Source organism: Prenolepis imparis, unplaced genomic scaffold (assembly GCF_030444845.1).
Source record: "Prenolepis imparis isolate NDT839.2.m4 unplaced genomic scaffold, iyPreImpa1.0 SCAF_4, whole genome shotgun sequence".
NCBI classification, from domain to species: Eukaryota; Metazoa; Arthropoda; class Insecta; order Hymenoptera; family Formicidae; genus Prenolepis; species Prenolepis imparis.
The window spans coordinates 5,506,648-5,525,047 of NW_028141162.1; the positions used below are offsets into that span (position 1 = coordinate 5,506,648).

At 33.8% G+C, this 18,400-nt stretch overlaps 2 protein-coding genes and 1 long non-coding RNA gene across 3 annotated transcripts in view; 1 reads left to right on the plus strand and 2 right to left on the minus strand.

Annotated features, from left to right (window-relative positions):
- The window catches only part of LOC145934839 (uncharacterized), a 162,625-nt gene that overhangs the window by 44,806 nt on the left and 99,419 nt on the right, over positions 1–18,400 (minus strand). The gene's annotated exons all lie outside the window — the stretch shown is intronic.
- On the minus strand, positions 17–3,397 carry LOC145934832 (neither inactivation nor afterpotential protein G). Its single transcript, XM_083035612.1, has 9 exons — positions 3,169–3,397; positions 2,491–2,693; positions 1,877–2,236; positions 1,550–1,720; positions 1,321–1,474; positions 1,074–1,195; positions 734–917; positions 400–610; positions 17–304 (listed from the first exon to the last, which is right to left on the minus strand). The coding sequence occupies exons 1-9, from the start codon at positions 3,287–3,289 to the stop codon at positions 169–171; spliced, it is 1,662 nt and encodes a 553-aa protein (XP_082891738.1). The 5' UTR covers positions 3,290–3,397; the 3' UTR covers positions 17–168.
- Positions 4,584–5,613, plus strand: Rpl24-like (ribosomal protein L24-like). The gene is made up of 2 exons (XM_083035602.1): positions 4,584–4,742; positions 5,082–5,613. Exons 1-2 carry the CDS (start codon positions 4,662–4,664, stop codon positions 5,526–5,528), a joined length of 528 nt encoding a protein of 175 aa, XP_082891728.1. The 5' UTR covers positions 4,584–4,661; the 3' UTR covers positions 5,529–5,613.

Genomic DNA, 18,400 nt, shown 5'->3' on the forward strand with positions numbered 1-18,400 from the left:
CTTAAATCCTGTTTATCCTGGACTATAATTTCATCAGGCGGAGTACAGCTGTGATGGTTAATTAATTACAAATGCAATGTCTAAACTGCGAATGTTATTTCTTTTGTTTCCTTTTTTATTAATAATATGTATATATGTACATATTACATATAATGAATAAATCGGATCTCAATTAAACGTCCGATCCAGAATTATGTCTGATGCGCGTTCGGCCATCGCGACGAGAACTGAATTTGGCGCGCCGGAAATTGGAGACGGCACTACGCTGGCGTCCATTATCCTTAATCCACTCACGCCTTTCACCCTGGCGAGCGAGATAATATTTTTATTACAATTAGTCCGCTTTACCTCATCCCACAAAGTGTCCTACAATGGTAAACGCGCTTCCCTGTCTTTTACCTTAATTCCTCGTCCACAACCGCGCCAATCCTACATGTGCCACACGGATGATAACCCGTTAGCCCTGCGATTCTCATGACGCACTCCGAGTAATCAAAGTCCCGATAGTCCGGTCGTAAATGACGGCATTCCTCGAAATCGGGAATGTGGACCTTCGCTCCGTACTCGCGAAAGAGTCTCGTGTTAAGAGTCTCCAGCGCGAAATTTATAGCTTATCGGAAAATCGTCAAGATTAATCGTTTTTAATTTAAATAATTTATGCCAAATAAAAACGTAAAGAAAATTCCACGATTGACTCTTTTGTGATAATTAAATTTTTCGAGGGACCATTTACCTCGATAGGTGCACGTGACGTCGTGAGAATCCTGGAGATAAGCGGGATTGATTCTTGGCGGATCGCGGATGTCGTTCGATTTCAATGTTACGCTTCCGCGACTCTTGGGTTGCAGGCACGACGCGAGATAAATGAATCCCTCGTGCATGCTATCGTTGTACGACGGAAATAGCGACCTATACGTCTGATAATCGATTGTTAATCTTTTTGAATATATGTATAGCTTCGAGGAAATTGCAAATAATAATCGGTACGAATAAAATATTTCCATCTCGAAAGGAGAAACTACGAAACGCTAGTTGAAATTTAAATTCGTAGTTGTCGAGGCTGGTTCACTCACCTCGGTCTCGAAATTCGAGATGGCCTTCAGCAATTTTTCTTCCGCGGACGCCACTCCGAAGAGAAGGAGGCCACTGTTATTAGCACGCCCCAATCCCATTACGCCGTTAGTGGCCAACCATCCTTTGACATGCAACGGGGAAAAAGGTATATGGCGAGATTACAACATCGACCGCACGGAATATGCGTCAATAGGCATATCGCGAATAAATGATCGCGCCGATCATTGGCGCGTTATTTCATATTACCGGTTCCGAAGGTGAAATAATTGAACACCTCCGGCACAGTTTGCAATTTCACGAGCGTGATGCTGACGCGCTCTCGCAGATTCACGTAAACGGGCACGTTCAGATGATCGAACAGATTTCGGCCTACCTCCGGAAGATCTCGCACCACAGATATCTGCGGATCGAATCCTTGCCGTTTTATGTGTGCGAGATTGAAAAATATAATAAATATAATATTCTAAAAAACCACCTTATGCTTCTCCAATTCGCTAATAGGTCCTATACCGGAAATCAGAAGTAATTGCGGAGTATTAATAGTGCCTGCGCAAAGAATCACCTCCTTTCTCACGCCGATTCTCCCGATTGAACCATTTTTATACGTCACTTTAATACCCTCGATGTTATTATTCTTGAAAAGTATCTGTTTCATATTGAATCAAAGAGATATGTAAATATGACTAAAGAAAACTAAAGTATGAATAATTCTTTTTCACAATAATTTTTGAGTGTACTGTAGGTAATGCAAGTTCTTTTATCAATAATTATAATAGCGTGATATATGGAAAATTACGGAGACCTTTGTGACAAGCGTATTCATAAGAATATATAAATTCTTGCGATTCCAAGCTTTCTGCAAATAAGCGTGATGTGTGGTCCATCGGGAACCTCTCTTCGCGGTGTACATCGCTTTCCGCAAGGATACGTTATCCAATTTTAAAGATTCTTCGGCCAAAACGAAGGCCTTTGTTAGATACTCTTCCTCCGGCATCGGAACAACGTTCATGATATCGGACACTTTTTGAAAGTAGGGAAGTAAATCGGCGTGCGACCAGCCCTTGGGCCATCTCTTATAGTCCTCGGGCCTCCCATAGGAATGAACGAGGTAATTAAGCTGTCCGCTCCCACCCAATCCCTTTCCTCTCGGCCAGTTTTGTCTCTAAACAAACGTGACCGATAAAGGAGTCCGAAAATACGAATTTGTTAAATGTTTCATCTAACTATGCTTAGCGTAAAAAAAATAAATTATAATAAGGCATAATTTTTTTTTAATATTCGTAATTGATACGAATATTATTATTCGTCAGCCTTCGTGTTTTGTGAATTACATTGTGTAGCAAAAGATGGTCACGAAAACCGCTCTCACGTTATTTTACGCGGAAGGGAGTTACCGGAAGATAGAGTTTTAATTACATAGCCGTTGAACCCTCGGGACGAGAAGACTTGCGGCTCCGTTTTATAGGCCCAATCGACTTCGGTGCCTTGCATCATCGGCGCTAAGAGCGGTATAGTCGATGTCCATCCAAAGTATCCACCGGCTTCCACGAGCAGAACGCTCACGTTCGACATTTCCGAGAGCCGTGATGCAATCACGCAGCCGGACGTACCAGCGCCGACTTAAATCCAATAATAATTTTTATCGTAAATTATTTTTAAAGTTTAATGCTTCTTTTACTTCATCATGACATGGACAAAATGTTACCATCATTATAAACAAAAAATGTAGTTATAAAAACATGTTAAATTAAGTTTCAAGTTTTAGATATGTAAATTTAAACCGGAAAGAGAGTGTTTCATCATTTTTAAACTTAAGCATTTGCGAAAATTCACAACTGGCATAATTTTATCTTTATGAGAAGACTGGGAATGGTTTGTTACCGTGATATTTTCTGTTTATTCTAAAGAGCATCTAAAGTGCTTCAATCTAGCACAATGCAATTTGTCATTGCGGGACGTGCGCAAATCCTCTTTAATTAAAAATCGATGCTGCGTATCTTGGGGCATCGGAAAGAGGAAAAGGAGGAAAAAATAGTGTTGGAATCGCGGAGAAGACAAGAATATCGATAAGTTTGAATCGACAAGCGAACTCACCGACGATGTAGTCATAATGCGTCTCGGGATAATCGATAATACTGGCCGGCTCGCTGAAGTGATAATGATAGAACAACGACATTAGCAAGACAATGATCGAGATGAATATGTGGCCCCACATGTCTTTTCCTTTCTCGAAAACTCAAGCGCGGGAAGAACACGTCCGATCGACGGTCGTCATCTGGTATCACTGAGACAACGCGCGAGACGAACGCGGAACTATAACAGCTACGCGTTCGATCCCGATATTAAATTAGTAGCTCTCCGTTTATAATCGATACTTGTCTATAAGTCGAGCCACTTCCAAGCATCGCGCCAACGACCGAGACAACAGCGTCGAGAATATGTAATTATTACGTCGGAAAAACTATTCGTCACATTATACTGATATCTTTACATATCACAAATATATATAAGATTTTTATTCTAATTTTTAACAATGTTACAAAGTTAACTCTTTCGCACAGCATTTTATTAGATTTTAAATAAACTGTTCGATCGCACTCTGTCAAGCAATGTTCTGCATATAAGATAAACGATCCGCACTATTTTTACGCGATAGTATACTGTCCATTAGAAGAGTAGTACATCATGTATTGTATTTATTTTACTTTAAACTACTTATTCATGAATCTATCTTCTTAATTTTACATTATTGACATTACTGATATATCTCTGTTTTTTGCTTATTAAATTTAAAATTGCATACATTCTTTGATCCTTTGAGAAGAAAGCTTTAAACATAATAATAAACTTTTGACATTTGGATATTTTCAAAATTTTGATTATTTCTTTCTAAAAGTTCTGCAATTCCAAATTAAAAAAAGAGTCTTATTGTTAGCAATGATTGTAAAAAACAAAGTTTGTAGCTATGCTGTACCAACTCCACATTTTTATTATACAAAAAATAATATGTAATAACTTTTTAATTTCTATTAGAATTTGAATCATAATACTTTCCGACAGAATTCTTGAAGCACTAATCAGACTTTATAAAAAATTGCTAAAGATTCGTAAAAAAAAGAATATGATTTCATGGAAACTCTCGGAAAATTTCCATTCCAACATTAAAATACCATAGATATTGTTTTCACTTTTGTCTAAAGTTGCAGAGTTATGTTTTTGTTTATTCTAAAAATAAAAAATCATGCCCATCGAAAATAGTTTACTATAATGTGTCAATTGTTCATTATAATCAGTCATCATATGTTATATAGAAATATTTAATAATTTCTTATAAAAAATAATATAAAATATATGTGAAATATGTATTTCGTGGTAGATTTGAAATTCTTTTTCAATGTTAATTCAAATTTAAAATTCAAGATTAATTCGAGACAATAATCGATAAGTCGATGTACGAGATACAATGTACGACATCGAGGTACTTTTCTCGCCATCTGTTATTTCATCTAGAAACCATTTAGAAACACTAGCAGACCATGTGCAGCACCTTTTATTTCTAACCATACTTTTGCCAAACTTCTTACAACATGCGTATAGAAACGTGTTATTTCTGTTCGTCCCGGATATATCCGGGACACGGGATTCAATTCGTAAGGAATGATTGTAAGGTAAGAGTTATGATTAATTAAATATTATATATGTGTGATATAAATTTGGAGAATAATAGTCGAGTGTATAATAATGCATCATTAGTATCAAAGTAAGGTTATACGTTTTGTAAGCATTTCGTAATTTGTTGCAATAAATATTAATTATAAAGGATTCTCAATAAATTTTTCATACATTTTATGTATTTTATTTTCAAGAATAGAAATTGAATCTCTTCAAAAAGATTATTGTCCTTATTGTATTCTTCTCATAATTACAGTTAATTCTATTTTTGATGAGCTCTTCAATAATCTCTTTATTCATTGAAATAATATTATTATATTTTACGAATGTTACAGATATTCAAATTTTGTCGTTCAAAATGTCATGCTGCATTTAAGAAAAAGAAGAATCCCAGGAAAGTCAAATGGACCAAAGCATACAGAAAAACTGTTGGCAAAGAATTGACAGTGGATCCATCATTCGAGTTTGAGAAAAGAAGAAATATACCAGTCAAATATAACAGAGAATTATGGACCAAGAGTGTGCAAGCAATGAAGAAAGTAGAGACTATTAGACAGAGACGGCAAAATCTACATATTATGCAACGGTTGCAAAAGGGAAGAGAATTGGAAGAGGAGAGAGATATTAAGGAAGTATCACGTGACTTATCTCTTATTCGCTCACCAGCTGCTGGCCTCAAGGAGAGGAAGAAACAAGAAGAAATAACTGAAGAAACTGAAGGAATGCATATAGATGAAGAGTCTAATCATGAATTTGAACCTCAGGAAGTAGAGGTCAACTAAATCATTGTATATTTTATATATTATTTTAGCTTATATTGTACAAATTATTTTTGCTATGTGGAATAAATTATAAGTTAATATCCAATATATCTAATTTTTTTTTAAAGAAACTTCTTAAAAACTTAAACTAATAAATTAAAACTAAGAAGCAAATCATTTGCATTTATTATATACATACATAAAATTGGACATAATTTATTTGTAATATAAATATATATAATTTATAAATATATATAATTTATATATTTATAATTATAAATTACGTATTACACCACATAGTATAAATTCTATCTATTTTTAATTTTTGTAACAGATGAACAGAAAACTATGTAAAAACCGAAAAATATACTAAAAATATCATAATTTTTTATTGTTTAACTCTACATTTATTATTATCTTTTCTAATATCGAATGTAAAGAAGGCAATATTACAATATAAAATTTTTTAATTTTCTTTCGTTTATCACACGTGAAAATACGCACTTCGAAATTTTTAAGAAGTTTCTACAGATGGAGCCATGAGGGACAATCCATGCAGATTGAAATTTATTCCATTCAGTTTGCCTTATATTGATGCTTAAAAATTTACCTATATTATAATCATTATATGTTCATGTATTAAAAAGAAAAAAAAAAAACAGTCATACACAATATTCTCAATAGGGATCAGTAACAAGAATAAATAATGCTCCTTATTCATTATATTAAAATTGTGCAATGGATTGCGATGTCCACGATATCAATCGCTTGCATATCTTTTTTAGTTTTACTGTATTAAATGCGTATATAATTTATATGACCAATAATGTACGTCTGATTTCGAGTAATTCAAATAATATACACAAGATTTATTGTGTATACATATATACAGTATAATATATACATAGTTTTCTTTTATTTTATTATAAAAGAAAGGATGAAATTTAATTTTGCATAAATTTTATTCTACGGTTTGTGATAAATTACTTAATTCATGAATATATCGCGTATTAAAAGCGTATTTGCGATCTCGAGTCGATTGGGACAAAGAACTTTGCCGGGAATATCCTGATTTGAGATCGCAGAGTTAAAATTATATCCGTCTTGTGCAAATAAATTAATCGAGCTTTCAAGATCTCTCATTTAATAGAATCTCGTATTCAAAATTTCTCAAAATTATACTTCGGACCGCGCATCACTTCTTTGTGATAGAACACGAGCTTTCATAGAACCCGCACGAGCGAGGTGTGACCGCGCCTGTCGATGACACTGTAAACACTCGCGAGATGTTTCCAGCAATTACCAAGCAAACCACGACGCGATGTTTGCACACGAGGCGAAATGCCTCGTAGGAATACGCGTTTAAAGGGAACACCGACGAGTTCGGACGGGACACACTTGTGTTACGCGTACAAAAAATATTTTTACGGGCGTGAGCTTGCAGATTTTTCGAGGAGAACACACGCCGCGACCGATCTCTTCGACGAATCGATCTTTGAGCTACGCCGACGTCGGCGAGACTAAAATCAACTAGTAACAGAACACGCCGATCGGTTTCGAATCGATTGGACAGCAAATGGCAAAGTATTTTTTTTTTAGTCGAGAATGTATGAGAAAAATTTCACATCGCAAATTGATAAAATTCTTTTATGGGATATGCATCCTTTGTATTCCGAAAATTGCAAACTCTTTCAACGTATCGCATTTAAAAAAATTATTTTTTAAATATCTAATTTTATCTTTGCAATTAAATTTTATGCAAGTAACATTTATTAAAATTAGATATTTAAAAATTAATTTCTTAGAATGCGATACGTTGAAAGAGAGTTTGCAATTTTCGGAATACAATAAAGGATGTATATCCCACGGTGCATAATGCGCGCAAGGATTAAATGCATCTCGAGGATCCTTCAAAGAACCACAAAGATTTCGTACCGAAATTTCGCGAGCGACAGAAATGCTTTCGACCACACGTGCGAAGGTGTGCTGATGTTTGCTGAAGAAACAGACAACACGATGGGACCAGAATACGCGTGTTACGAATAATACAACGACTTGTGTGCGGCTGACAATGAGAAAAAAAATTGTATGTACGCGTGTTTTATGTACGTTCAATTGATCAATGGCCCTCTACGCAAATAATATTTTCGACGAGCACGATGGAACCGTTTTCGTGTCAAAGCTAACAGCTGTTTTAAGAATGATGATTTTATACTGCGAGAAGTGTTGTTGCTCCTTTCGAAGAAGAACTCGTATTCTCTCGTTAGTTTATTGGCGGTGTAATATTATGTCTTTTATATCATTATTATGAAGAATAATTTTCAGCAAGTATGTTTCTCTATTCTTCGAGTTGCGTGAAATATGTCTACAAGTGTTGTTCCTTTGCATTTTCGCAATAATTTCTTTCTCATCGGTACACCAGTAACTGTCAGTGATCGATCAATGTATTCGTGTACTCTTTATTGTCCATTTGGCGACTCTTTTTCGTCGCCCTGCCTTCGCCCACGCAGCTCCGGAGGACAGGAAGGCACAAAAGGAGTGTCGAAGCCGCGTTGACAAAACTCGGTATTATCGAGCTCCTGCCGACGTTTACGTAATGGTCGACGTGTATCGTAGGAAGGTCCTTGTAATAACATCTTCCACCGAAATCACGAGTATGCAGCGTAAATAAATAAGGCGATTCGAGAAATATAGTTTGTCCGAGGTCCCCGAGGTTCGGCATTTGGTTGGACAATATTATTTTACGGCGACGAACCGTCTTGGAAATTCCTTTAGATCTTACCGATTTCGATTCGATTCGATGATTGTAGATATTCATACCGATACTTAATTAATACTCGACGCAGTGCGCGCATTTCCAGGATTTAAGAGAGGTTTATATAATTATAAAGCGACTTTTTCAATGAACTGCAACATTTCGTGCACAAAACGTTGAAGTTCGTATTTGTACACAAAAATTGTTTTCATCCGCCAGTTAAATCTGGCGTGAATCGCGCGATTGCTTTTTCAACGAACTACATTGTTACCAAATCGCCCGGGATCATTAATCTTTCTCTGTGTGTTTTCTTAACGCGGGTGTAGCTTCATTTTCTCGAGTTCGGTCGCGTGGAAAGCTATAACGGTTCGAGCTCGTAAACATCACGGCTAAAAGGCACTAGATTCTGTCAGACGGCGAGGCGCGTTTAATTAAATTTCGATGTCGCGCCTTATCACAATGGGATTCAAAATGGAATGAATATCTACCGGCACTCAGATAAAGACCTAACCCATGCCGCTTTCACTGTCCATCGCATCGCTTTGGGATTCTCTTTATCGCAAAGCAATACATTACGTAGAAATAATAAAAATATAGCCAACGCCATTAAGCTCAAGAGACAGTCATTATACATGAGTAACTCATCTGAAGTATCGTATTTTAGGAGTTTGCGCTCTTTTAAAATTGAATATTTATGTGTGAATATTTTGTAATCTTTATATATGTAAATTCAACTTCCTTCACATTAAATCCTTCGAGTCTTAAGGTTGCGGTTTGTCTTAGGACCTAAGATAGATACGAGAGACACCACGTTTACAGGAAGTCCACGATTAGCTTGATCTCGGCGATACATCGTGATTTGCGACAGGGCAGTGGCTTGTGTCGCAGTGCCGACTGTTATCTAAGGTAAGCAGCTCGTCCGTTTCTCTTAATTTGAGCCCCGGAGCCAGACATGGACATACAGACAGACATCACCTACTTCGAGATCACTCGGTCCGATCGGCCGGATAGCGGCAGCATGATCACCCGGCCACTCACCGATAACGGATGAGGCAGAAAGAGGGAGAAGGGGGGAAGAAACATCGTTTCCGAAAGCAGCGACCTATACAGAAGGGGATACGACCTACCGGAGACAGGTGAATGTTTGACATTCCCGACGTAGCCTCTGTTGATGAAGCTTCTGCTTACTAGACGACAGAGGCGAAGTATGAGAGGGGAAGCTGGTCAGATAATTGGTTGGAGCGCAATTTAATTGAAAAAGTCACAACGATGAAGAAATAATATACCTAATAAATTAGAGTAAATGATTATATAATAGACTTCTTTATTCTATTTTTTTAAGAATATATTAATGTTTTTAGGAATATTTCAATTTTTTTTTTTAATTATTTTTTTGCAAATAAAACTTTAATATTTATTTCTAATATAGTCTCTATCATATAATATATTTTTTATATTATAATATAATGAATTGTTATATAAAAATAAAAAAAATATATATTTTTTCATATATTATACAATATATTCTTTACAGTTTATTTTCTTTGTTACTTTGTCGCAAGAAATAATATTGCAGGAGCCGAACGTATAATAGGCGCATTCTAGCGCGTATGCGTCTTTTCCTTAGGATCTCAAAACGACGCGCGACGCACCGGTGCGTCGTCTTTAAATGCGACATTACATCTGGGCGCTGTCGTGCCGACGCCGTTTAACCGGATTAGATGGGATCCCATGGAACGATTGAATTTCCCCGAACAAGCTGGCATCAGACGCTGTCGACTAACATAAAGATCGTGCCGCAAGCGGTGGATTCGCTTGTTTGCACACCGCCCCGACGTCTGTCTCTACTGCCTTGACCGAAGTCGGTTAATGTCATACACCTCGGGTGTCTAATTCGAGATAAGATTCCTTCTATACCAGGCGATCGATCGCAAGTAAAAAGATGTTCGGAAACATTTTTATATGCTAATTTATATATTTCATGTCTTCAAACGTGTCTTTAAACGAAAAAAAAATTGAATTGCTTTACGCACTTAATTTTTCGCGTTCTAAATTAATTGTTTTCAAGTCTAATAAGTATATTTCAAAACGGCATTGATATATAGCTTTCAGTGTTTGCTGTTATCTAAATAAAATTATATAGATGATCATCTAGATAAAATTTTGGCGTTATATTATCTTTATATAGATAATAAAAAAATGTATTATCTATATCTGCATCTTAGATTAAAAAAAGTGTTATCTTTACTAAATTATCTAACATAATATTCAGATAATTTGGTTTAGAGTTTCATAGCACATAAAAATATTTTGAGTAATAGAACTTGAGCAGTAAACGATAAAAACCAAGATAAAAACTATAAATATATTTTTATATCTATAATTTTCATTTTTTTATTTTACATAACATTTTTTAACTGTTTACATAAGCGATTTTAAAAATAATATTATCTGGAAGTTATCTAGATGAGAATCGTCATATAATTTTATCTTTTATCTATATATATTTAAAATAAAATCATCTTTACCTTATCTAAGATGAATTTACATATTTTTATCTCACCTTTATCTAGCTAATTTTAAAATCATCTAAGCACAAGACTGATAGCTTTATACAAGTCGATTCTGCATCGATCTGAAATACCTCGCCCATCTCTCGGACACTCGAGTCGATGTTACGTCCGATTCGGCGCGTTGATACATTAAACATGAAACATTGTTTTGAGAGCGTAAAACTCGGAGGGGAGGAAGCGCGTGCTTCAATGTAAGAGACCGCACGCATTTCGGTGAATTGACGTCTTTATGTGTCCCTACCACGAACAGCCTGTCGCTTTGGTTCTCGGATATATATCAGTGCATCGGGCTAACTTTGTGTTAAATGATCAAATTTCCGAGTACATTGACGAGTATTATTTCGGCGAACGCGCCGCGAGACATGAACGAATTTTTCGACGATGTCGCAACAGATCCTTATGTAGGTTGGTATTACATTGTGTTCAGCTACAGACTGCTGTTGGGATATAATCGATGATCTCATTATCCCCTTTCTAAAAAAGGCATGTTATTGACATTGTCGCTTTTCCGCGATGCTGATTGGCTCTCTGTCGATACGCGTTGTGTTATATTCGTAGCATCGAAAGGCTGTCATCACGAGGGTTAGCAGTTAGCAGTTTGACAGTTAGTCCAAAATAAAATAAAATAAAATAATAATATGTTTTAAATAATATGTTATAATACTTTAAACTTGATTAATATTTTTGACATTCGCCTTATGTGTTATATTTGTAGCATGAAGAGGCTGTCATCGTGAGGGTTAACAGTTAGCAGTTTGACAGTTAGTCCAAAATAAAATTAAATAAAATAATGACATGTTTTAAATAATATGTTATAATACTTTAAATTTTGATTAATATTTTTGCGGAAAAGAGGCAACAATACTTGCGAGAATCGACTTAATATGTCTTTTTTAGAAAAAGACTAGAATAACACAAGCGCGCGTTATGCCATTCCTCGATTTTATTAAAAAAAGTATGATGTATTTATATAAAGTTTGTTTAAACTTCATTAATATTTTTTTACAGAAATCAGATGATTAAAGCATTACATTGCCAATTAAATTTATAAATAAAAATATGTTATAAAAATTAAAATAATATATAATTCCTTAAACTCGATTAATATTTTTTGACAGATATCAGCTGATGGCTGTTATAAATATTAATCGAGTTTAAGGAATTATATATTACATTATTTAAAACATATTATTTTAAATGTTATAACATATTCTAATTTTAAAAATAAATTAGCAAATTAACGTTTTAATCAGCTGATTTCTGTAACAAAAATATTAATCGAGGATAAGATATTACAACATATTATTTACAATATATTGCTATTTTAATTTTTATAACATATTACTATTTTAAAATTTAATTACCTTACTATATTAATATTTTCTAATATATTTATTTAATTAAGAAGTAGTATATTTATTAAGTTAAGAATAGAAGTGAGACATGAATACAAATTTACAATTAAGGTTTCGTAGATATAATTATTAAAATAAAAATTATATTCTTAATTAGAGTCACAAATATATATCGTCCGACACTTTTCGATAATCTTGATATAATTCGAATTCCGAATGCGCAGTAGAAATGAGTTTCGACATATATTACCGCGATATATGCATGCAGTCACGCATAACTCGTGATAATGTGCAGACAATGTACTGTTAAAATGTATATAAGATTAATTTTTTGCACGTTTTGAAATATCGAAAATTAAAATTTTTAAGCCGCAAATCCCATACGGCGCAGATTTATATAACGTATATTGGACCGAAAAGGTAGTACGCTGGTATGCTTATGGTACAAAGATAATCTGCAAACAATAAACTATTGAAATATATATACGATGAATTTTTGGCTCGCCTTAAAATATTAGAAATCGATACTTTTTTACAGTTGACCCTATGCGACGCAATATTATTCTATGTATATCAAGTTAAAACATTTGTACGCTGGTGTCTGTTTGGTACCAAATGATTCTGTAATCAATGTACTATTAAAATGTATAATCGATTAAATTTTGGCTCGTCTTAAAATATTAGAAATTGATACATTTTTGCCGCTGACCCTATACGACGCATCCCTATTTTATGTATATCATATCAAAAAATTTGTACGCTGGTGTCTGCATGGTATCAAAAGATTCTGTAATCAATGTACTATTAAAATGTATAATCGATGAATTTCTGGCTCGTCTTAAAATATTAGAAATTGATACTTTTTTGCGGCTGACCTTATGCGACGCATACTTATTTTATATATATCATATTAAAAAATTTGTACGCTGGTGTCTGCATGGTATCAAAAGATTCTGCAATCAATGTACTATTAAAATGTATAATCGATGAATTTTTGGCTCGTTTTTAAATATTAGAAATCCATACTTTTTTGCGACTGACCCTGTGCGACGCATCCTTATTTTATGTTTATCAAATTAAAAAATTTGTACGCTGGTGTCTGGTTGGTACCAAATAATTCTGTAATCAATGTACTATTAAAATCTATAATCGATGAATTTTTGGCTCGTTTTTAAATATTAGAAAACGATACTCTTTTACCGCTGACCCCATGCGACGCAAGCTTATTTTATGTATGTCAAGTTAAAAAATTTGTATGCTGGTGTCTGCTTGGTACCAAATAATTCTGTAATCAATGTACTATTAAAATGTATAATCGATGAATTTTTGGCTCGTCTTATAATATTAGAAATTGATACATTTATGCCGCTGACCCTATGCGACGCATCCTTAATTTATGTATAACAAATGAAAAAGTTTGTACGCTGTTGTCAGCTTGGTACCAAAAGATTGTGTAATCAATGTACTAATAAAATGTATAATCGATGAATTTTTGGCTCGTCTTAAAATATTAGAAATCGATACTTTTTTGACGCGGACCCTGTGCGACGCATCCTTATTTTATGTTTATCGTATTAAAAAATTTGTACGCTGGTGTCTGCATGGTACCAAAAGATTCTGTAATCAATGTACTATTAAAATGTATAATCGATGAATTTTTGGCTCGTCTTAAAATATTAGAAATTGATACATTTTTGCCGCTGACCCTATGCGACGCATCCCTATTTTATGTATATCATATCAAAAAATTTGTACGCTGGTGTCTGCATGGTACCAAAAGATTCTGTAATCAATGTACTATTAAAATGTATAATCGATGAATTTTTGGCTCGTCTTAAAATATTGGAAATCGATACTTTTTACCGCTGACCCTATGCGACGAAACATTATTTTATGTATATCAAGTAAAAAAATTTGTACGCTGGTGTCTGTTTGGTACCAAATGATTCTGTAATCAATGTACTATTAAAATGTATAATCGATGAATTTTTGGCTCGTCTTAAAATATTAGAAATCGATACTTTTTTACCGCTGACCCTATGCGACACAACATTATTTTATGTATATCAAGTTAAAAAATTTGTACGCTGGTGTCTGTTTGGTACCAAAAGATTCTGTAATCAATGTACTATTAAAATGTATAATCGATGAATTTTTGGCTCGTCTTAAAATATTAGAAATCGATACTTTTTTACCGCTGACCCTATGCGACACAACATTATTTTATGTATATCAAGTTAAAAAATTTGTACGCTGGTGTCTGTTTGGTACCAAATGATTCTGTAATCAATGTGCTATTAAAATGTATAATCTATGAATTTTTGGCTCGTCTCAAAATACTGGAAATCGATACTTTTTACCGCTGACCCCATGCGACGCAATATTATTTTATGTATATCAAGTTAAAAAATTTGTACGCTGTTGTCTGGTTGGAACCAAAAGATTCTGTAATTAATGTACTATTAAAATGTATAATCGATGAATTTTTGCCTCGTCTTAAAATATTAGAAATCTATACTTTTTTGACGCGGACCCTGTGCAACGCATAATTATTTTATGTTTATCGTATTAAACAATTTGTACGCTGGTGTCTGCATGGTACAAAAAGATTCTATAATCAATGTAATATTAAAATGTATAATCGATGAATTTTTGGCTCGTCTTAAAATATTAGAAATCGATACTTTTTTGCCGCGGACCCTGTGCAACGCATACTTATTTTATGTTTATCGTATTAAAAAATTTGTACGCTGGTGTCTGTTTGGTACCAAATGATTCTGTAATCAATGTACTATTAAAATGTATAATCGATGAATTTTTGGCTCGTCTTAAAATATTGGAAATTGATACTTTTTACCGCCGACCCTATGCGACACAATATTATTTTATGTTTATCGTATTAAAAAATTAGTACGCTGGTGTCTGCATGGTACGAAAAGATTCTGTAATCAATGTACTATTAAAATATATAATCGATGAATTTTTGGCTCGTCTTAAAATATTGGAAATCGATACTTTTTACCGCTGACCCTATGCGACGCAACATTATTTTAAGTATATCAAGTTAAAAAATTTTTACGCTGGTGTCTGTTTGGTACCAAATGATTCTGTAATCAATGTACTATTAAAATGTATAATCGATGAATTTTTGGCTCGTCTCAAAATATTAGAAATCGATACTTTTTTACCGCCGACCCTATGCGACACAACATTATTTTATGTATATCAAGTAAAAAAATTTGTACGCTGGTGTCTGTTTGGTACCAAATGATTCTGTAATCAATGTGCTATTAAAATGTATAATCTATGAATTTTTGGCTCGTCTTAAAATATTGGAAATCGATACTTTTTACCGCTGACCCCATGCGACGCAATCTTATTTTATGTATATCAAGTTAAAAAATTTGTACGCTGTTGTCTGGTTGGAACCAAAAGATTCTGTAATCAATGTACTATTAAAATGTATAATCGATGAATTTTTGGCACGTCTTAAAATATTAGAAATTGATACTTTTTTGACGCGGACCCTGTCCGACGCATCCTTATTTTATGTTTATCGTATTAAAAAATTTGTACGCTGGTGTCTGCATGGTACGAAAAGATTCTGTAATCAATGTACTATTAAAATGTATAATCGATGAATTTTTGGCTCGTCTTAAAATATAGCAAATCGATACTTTTTACCGCTGACCCTGTGCGACGCACCCTTATTTTATGTTTATCGTATTAAAAAATTAGTACGCTGGTGTCTGCATGGTACGAAAAGATTCTGTAATCAATGTACTATTAAAATGTATAATCGATGAATTTTTGGCTAGTCTTAAAATATTGGAAATCGATACTTTTTACCGCTGACCCTATGCGACGCAACCTTATTTTATGTATATCAAGTAAAAAAATTTGTACGCTGGTGTCTGTTTGGTACCAAATGATTATGTAATCAATGTGCTATTAAAATGTATAATCTATGAATTTTTGGCTCGTCTTAAAATATTGGAAATCGATACTTTTTACCGCTGACCCCATGCGACGCAATCTTATTTTATGTATATCAAGTTAAAAAATTAGTACGCTGGTGTCTGCATGGTATCAAAAGATTCAGTAATCAATGTACTATTAAAATGTATAATCGATGAATTTTTGGCTCGTCTTAAAATATTAGAAATCGATACTTTTTTGACGCGGACCCTGTCCGACGCATCCTTATTTTATGTTTATCGTATTAAAAAATTTGTACGCTGGTGTCTGCATGGTACGAAAAGATTCTGTAATCAATGTACTATTAAAATGTATAATCGATGAATTTTTGGCTCGTCTTAAAATATTGGAAATCGATACTTTTTACCGCTGACCCTATGCGACGCAACCTTATTTTAAGTATATCAAGTAAAAAAATTTGTACGCTGGTGTCTGCATTGTACGAAAAGATTCTGTAATCAATGTACTATTAAAATGTATAATCGATGAATTTTTGGCTCGTCTTGAAATATTGGAAATCGATACTTTTTACCGCTGACCCTGTGCGACGCATCCTTATTTTATGTTTATCGTATTAAAAAATTAGTACGCTGGTGTCTGCATGGTATCAAAAGATTCTGTAATCAATGTACTATTAAAATGTATAATCGATGAATTTTTGGCTCGTCTTAAAATATTAGAAATCGATACTTTTTTGACGCGGACCCTGTGCGACGCATCCTTATTTTATGTTTATCGTATTAAAAAATTTGTACGCTGGTGTCTGTTTGGTACCAAATGATTCTGTAATCAATGTACTATTAAAATGTATAATCGATGAATTTTTGGCTCGTCTCAAAATATTAGAAATCGATACTTTTTTACCGCCGACCCTATGCGACACAACATTATTTTATGTATATCAAGTAAAAAGATTTGTACGCTGGTGTCTGTTTGGTACCAAATGATTCTGTAATCAATGTGCTATTAAAATGTATAATCTATGAATTTTTGGCTCGTCTTAAAATATTGGAAATCGATACTTTTTACCGCTGACCCCATGCGACGCAATCTTATTTTATGTATATCAAGTTAAAAAATTTGTACGCTGTTGTCTGGTTGGAACCAAAAGATTCTGTAATCAATGTACTATTAAAATGTATAATCGATGAATTTTTGGCTCGTCTTAAAATATTAGAAATTGATACTTTTTTGACGCGGACCCTGTCCGACGCATCCTTATTTTATGTTTATCGTATTAAAAAATTTGTACGCTGGTGTCTGCATGGTACGAAAAGATTCTGTAATCAATGTACTATTAAAATGTATAATCGATGAATTTTTGGCTCGTCTTAAAATATAGCAAATCGATACTTTTTACCGCTGACCCTGTGCGACGCACCCTTATTTTATGTTTATCGTATTAAAAAATTAGTACGCTGGTGTCTGCATGGTACGAAAAGATTCTGTAATCAATGTACTATTAAAATGTATAATCGATGAATTTTTGGCTCGTCTTAAAATATTGGAAATCGATACTTTTTACCGCTGACCCTATGCGACGCAACCTTATTTTATGTATATCAAGTAAAAAAATTTGTACGCTGGTGTCTGTTTGGTACCAAATGATTATGTAATCAATGTGCTATTAAAATGTATAATCTATGAATTTTTGGCTCGTCTTAAAATATTGGAAATCGATACTTTTTACCGCTGATCCCATGCGACGCAATCTTATTTTATGTATATCAAGTTAAAAAATATGTACGCTGTTGTCTGGTTGGAACCAAAAGATTCAGTAATCAATGTACTATTAAAATGTATAATCGATGAATTTTTGGCTCGTCTTAAAATATTAGAAATTGATACTTTTTTGACGCGGACCCTGTCCGACGCATCCTTATTTTATGTTTATCGTATTAAAAAATTTGTACGCTGGTGTCTGCATGGTACGAAAAGATTCTGTAATCAATGTACTATTAAAATGTATAATCGATGAATTTTTGGCTCGTCTTAAAATATAGCAAATCGATACTTTTTACCGCTGACCCTGTGCGACGCAACCTTATTTTATGTTTATCGTATTAAAAAATTAGTACGCTGGTGTCTGCATGGTACGAAAAGATTCTATAATCAATGTACTATTAAAATGTATAATCGATGAATTTTTGGCTAGTCTTAAAATATTGGAAATCGATACTTTTTACCGCTGGCCCTATGCGACGCAATCTTATTTAATGTATATCAAGTTAA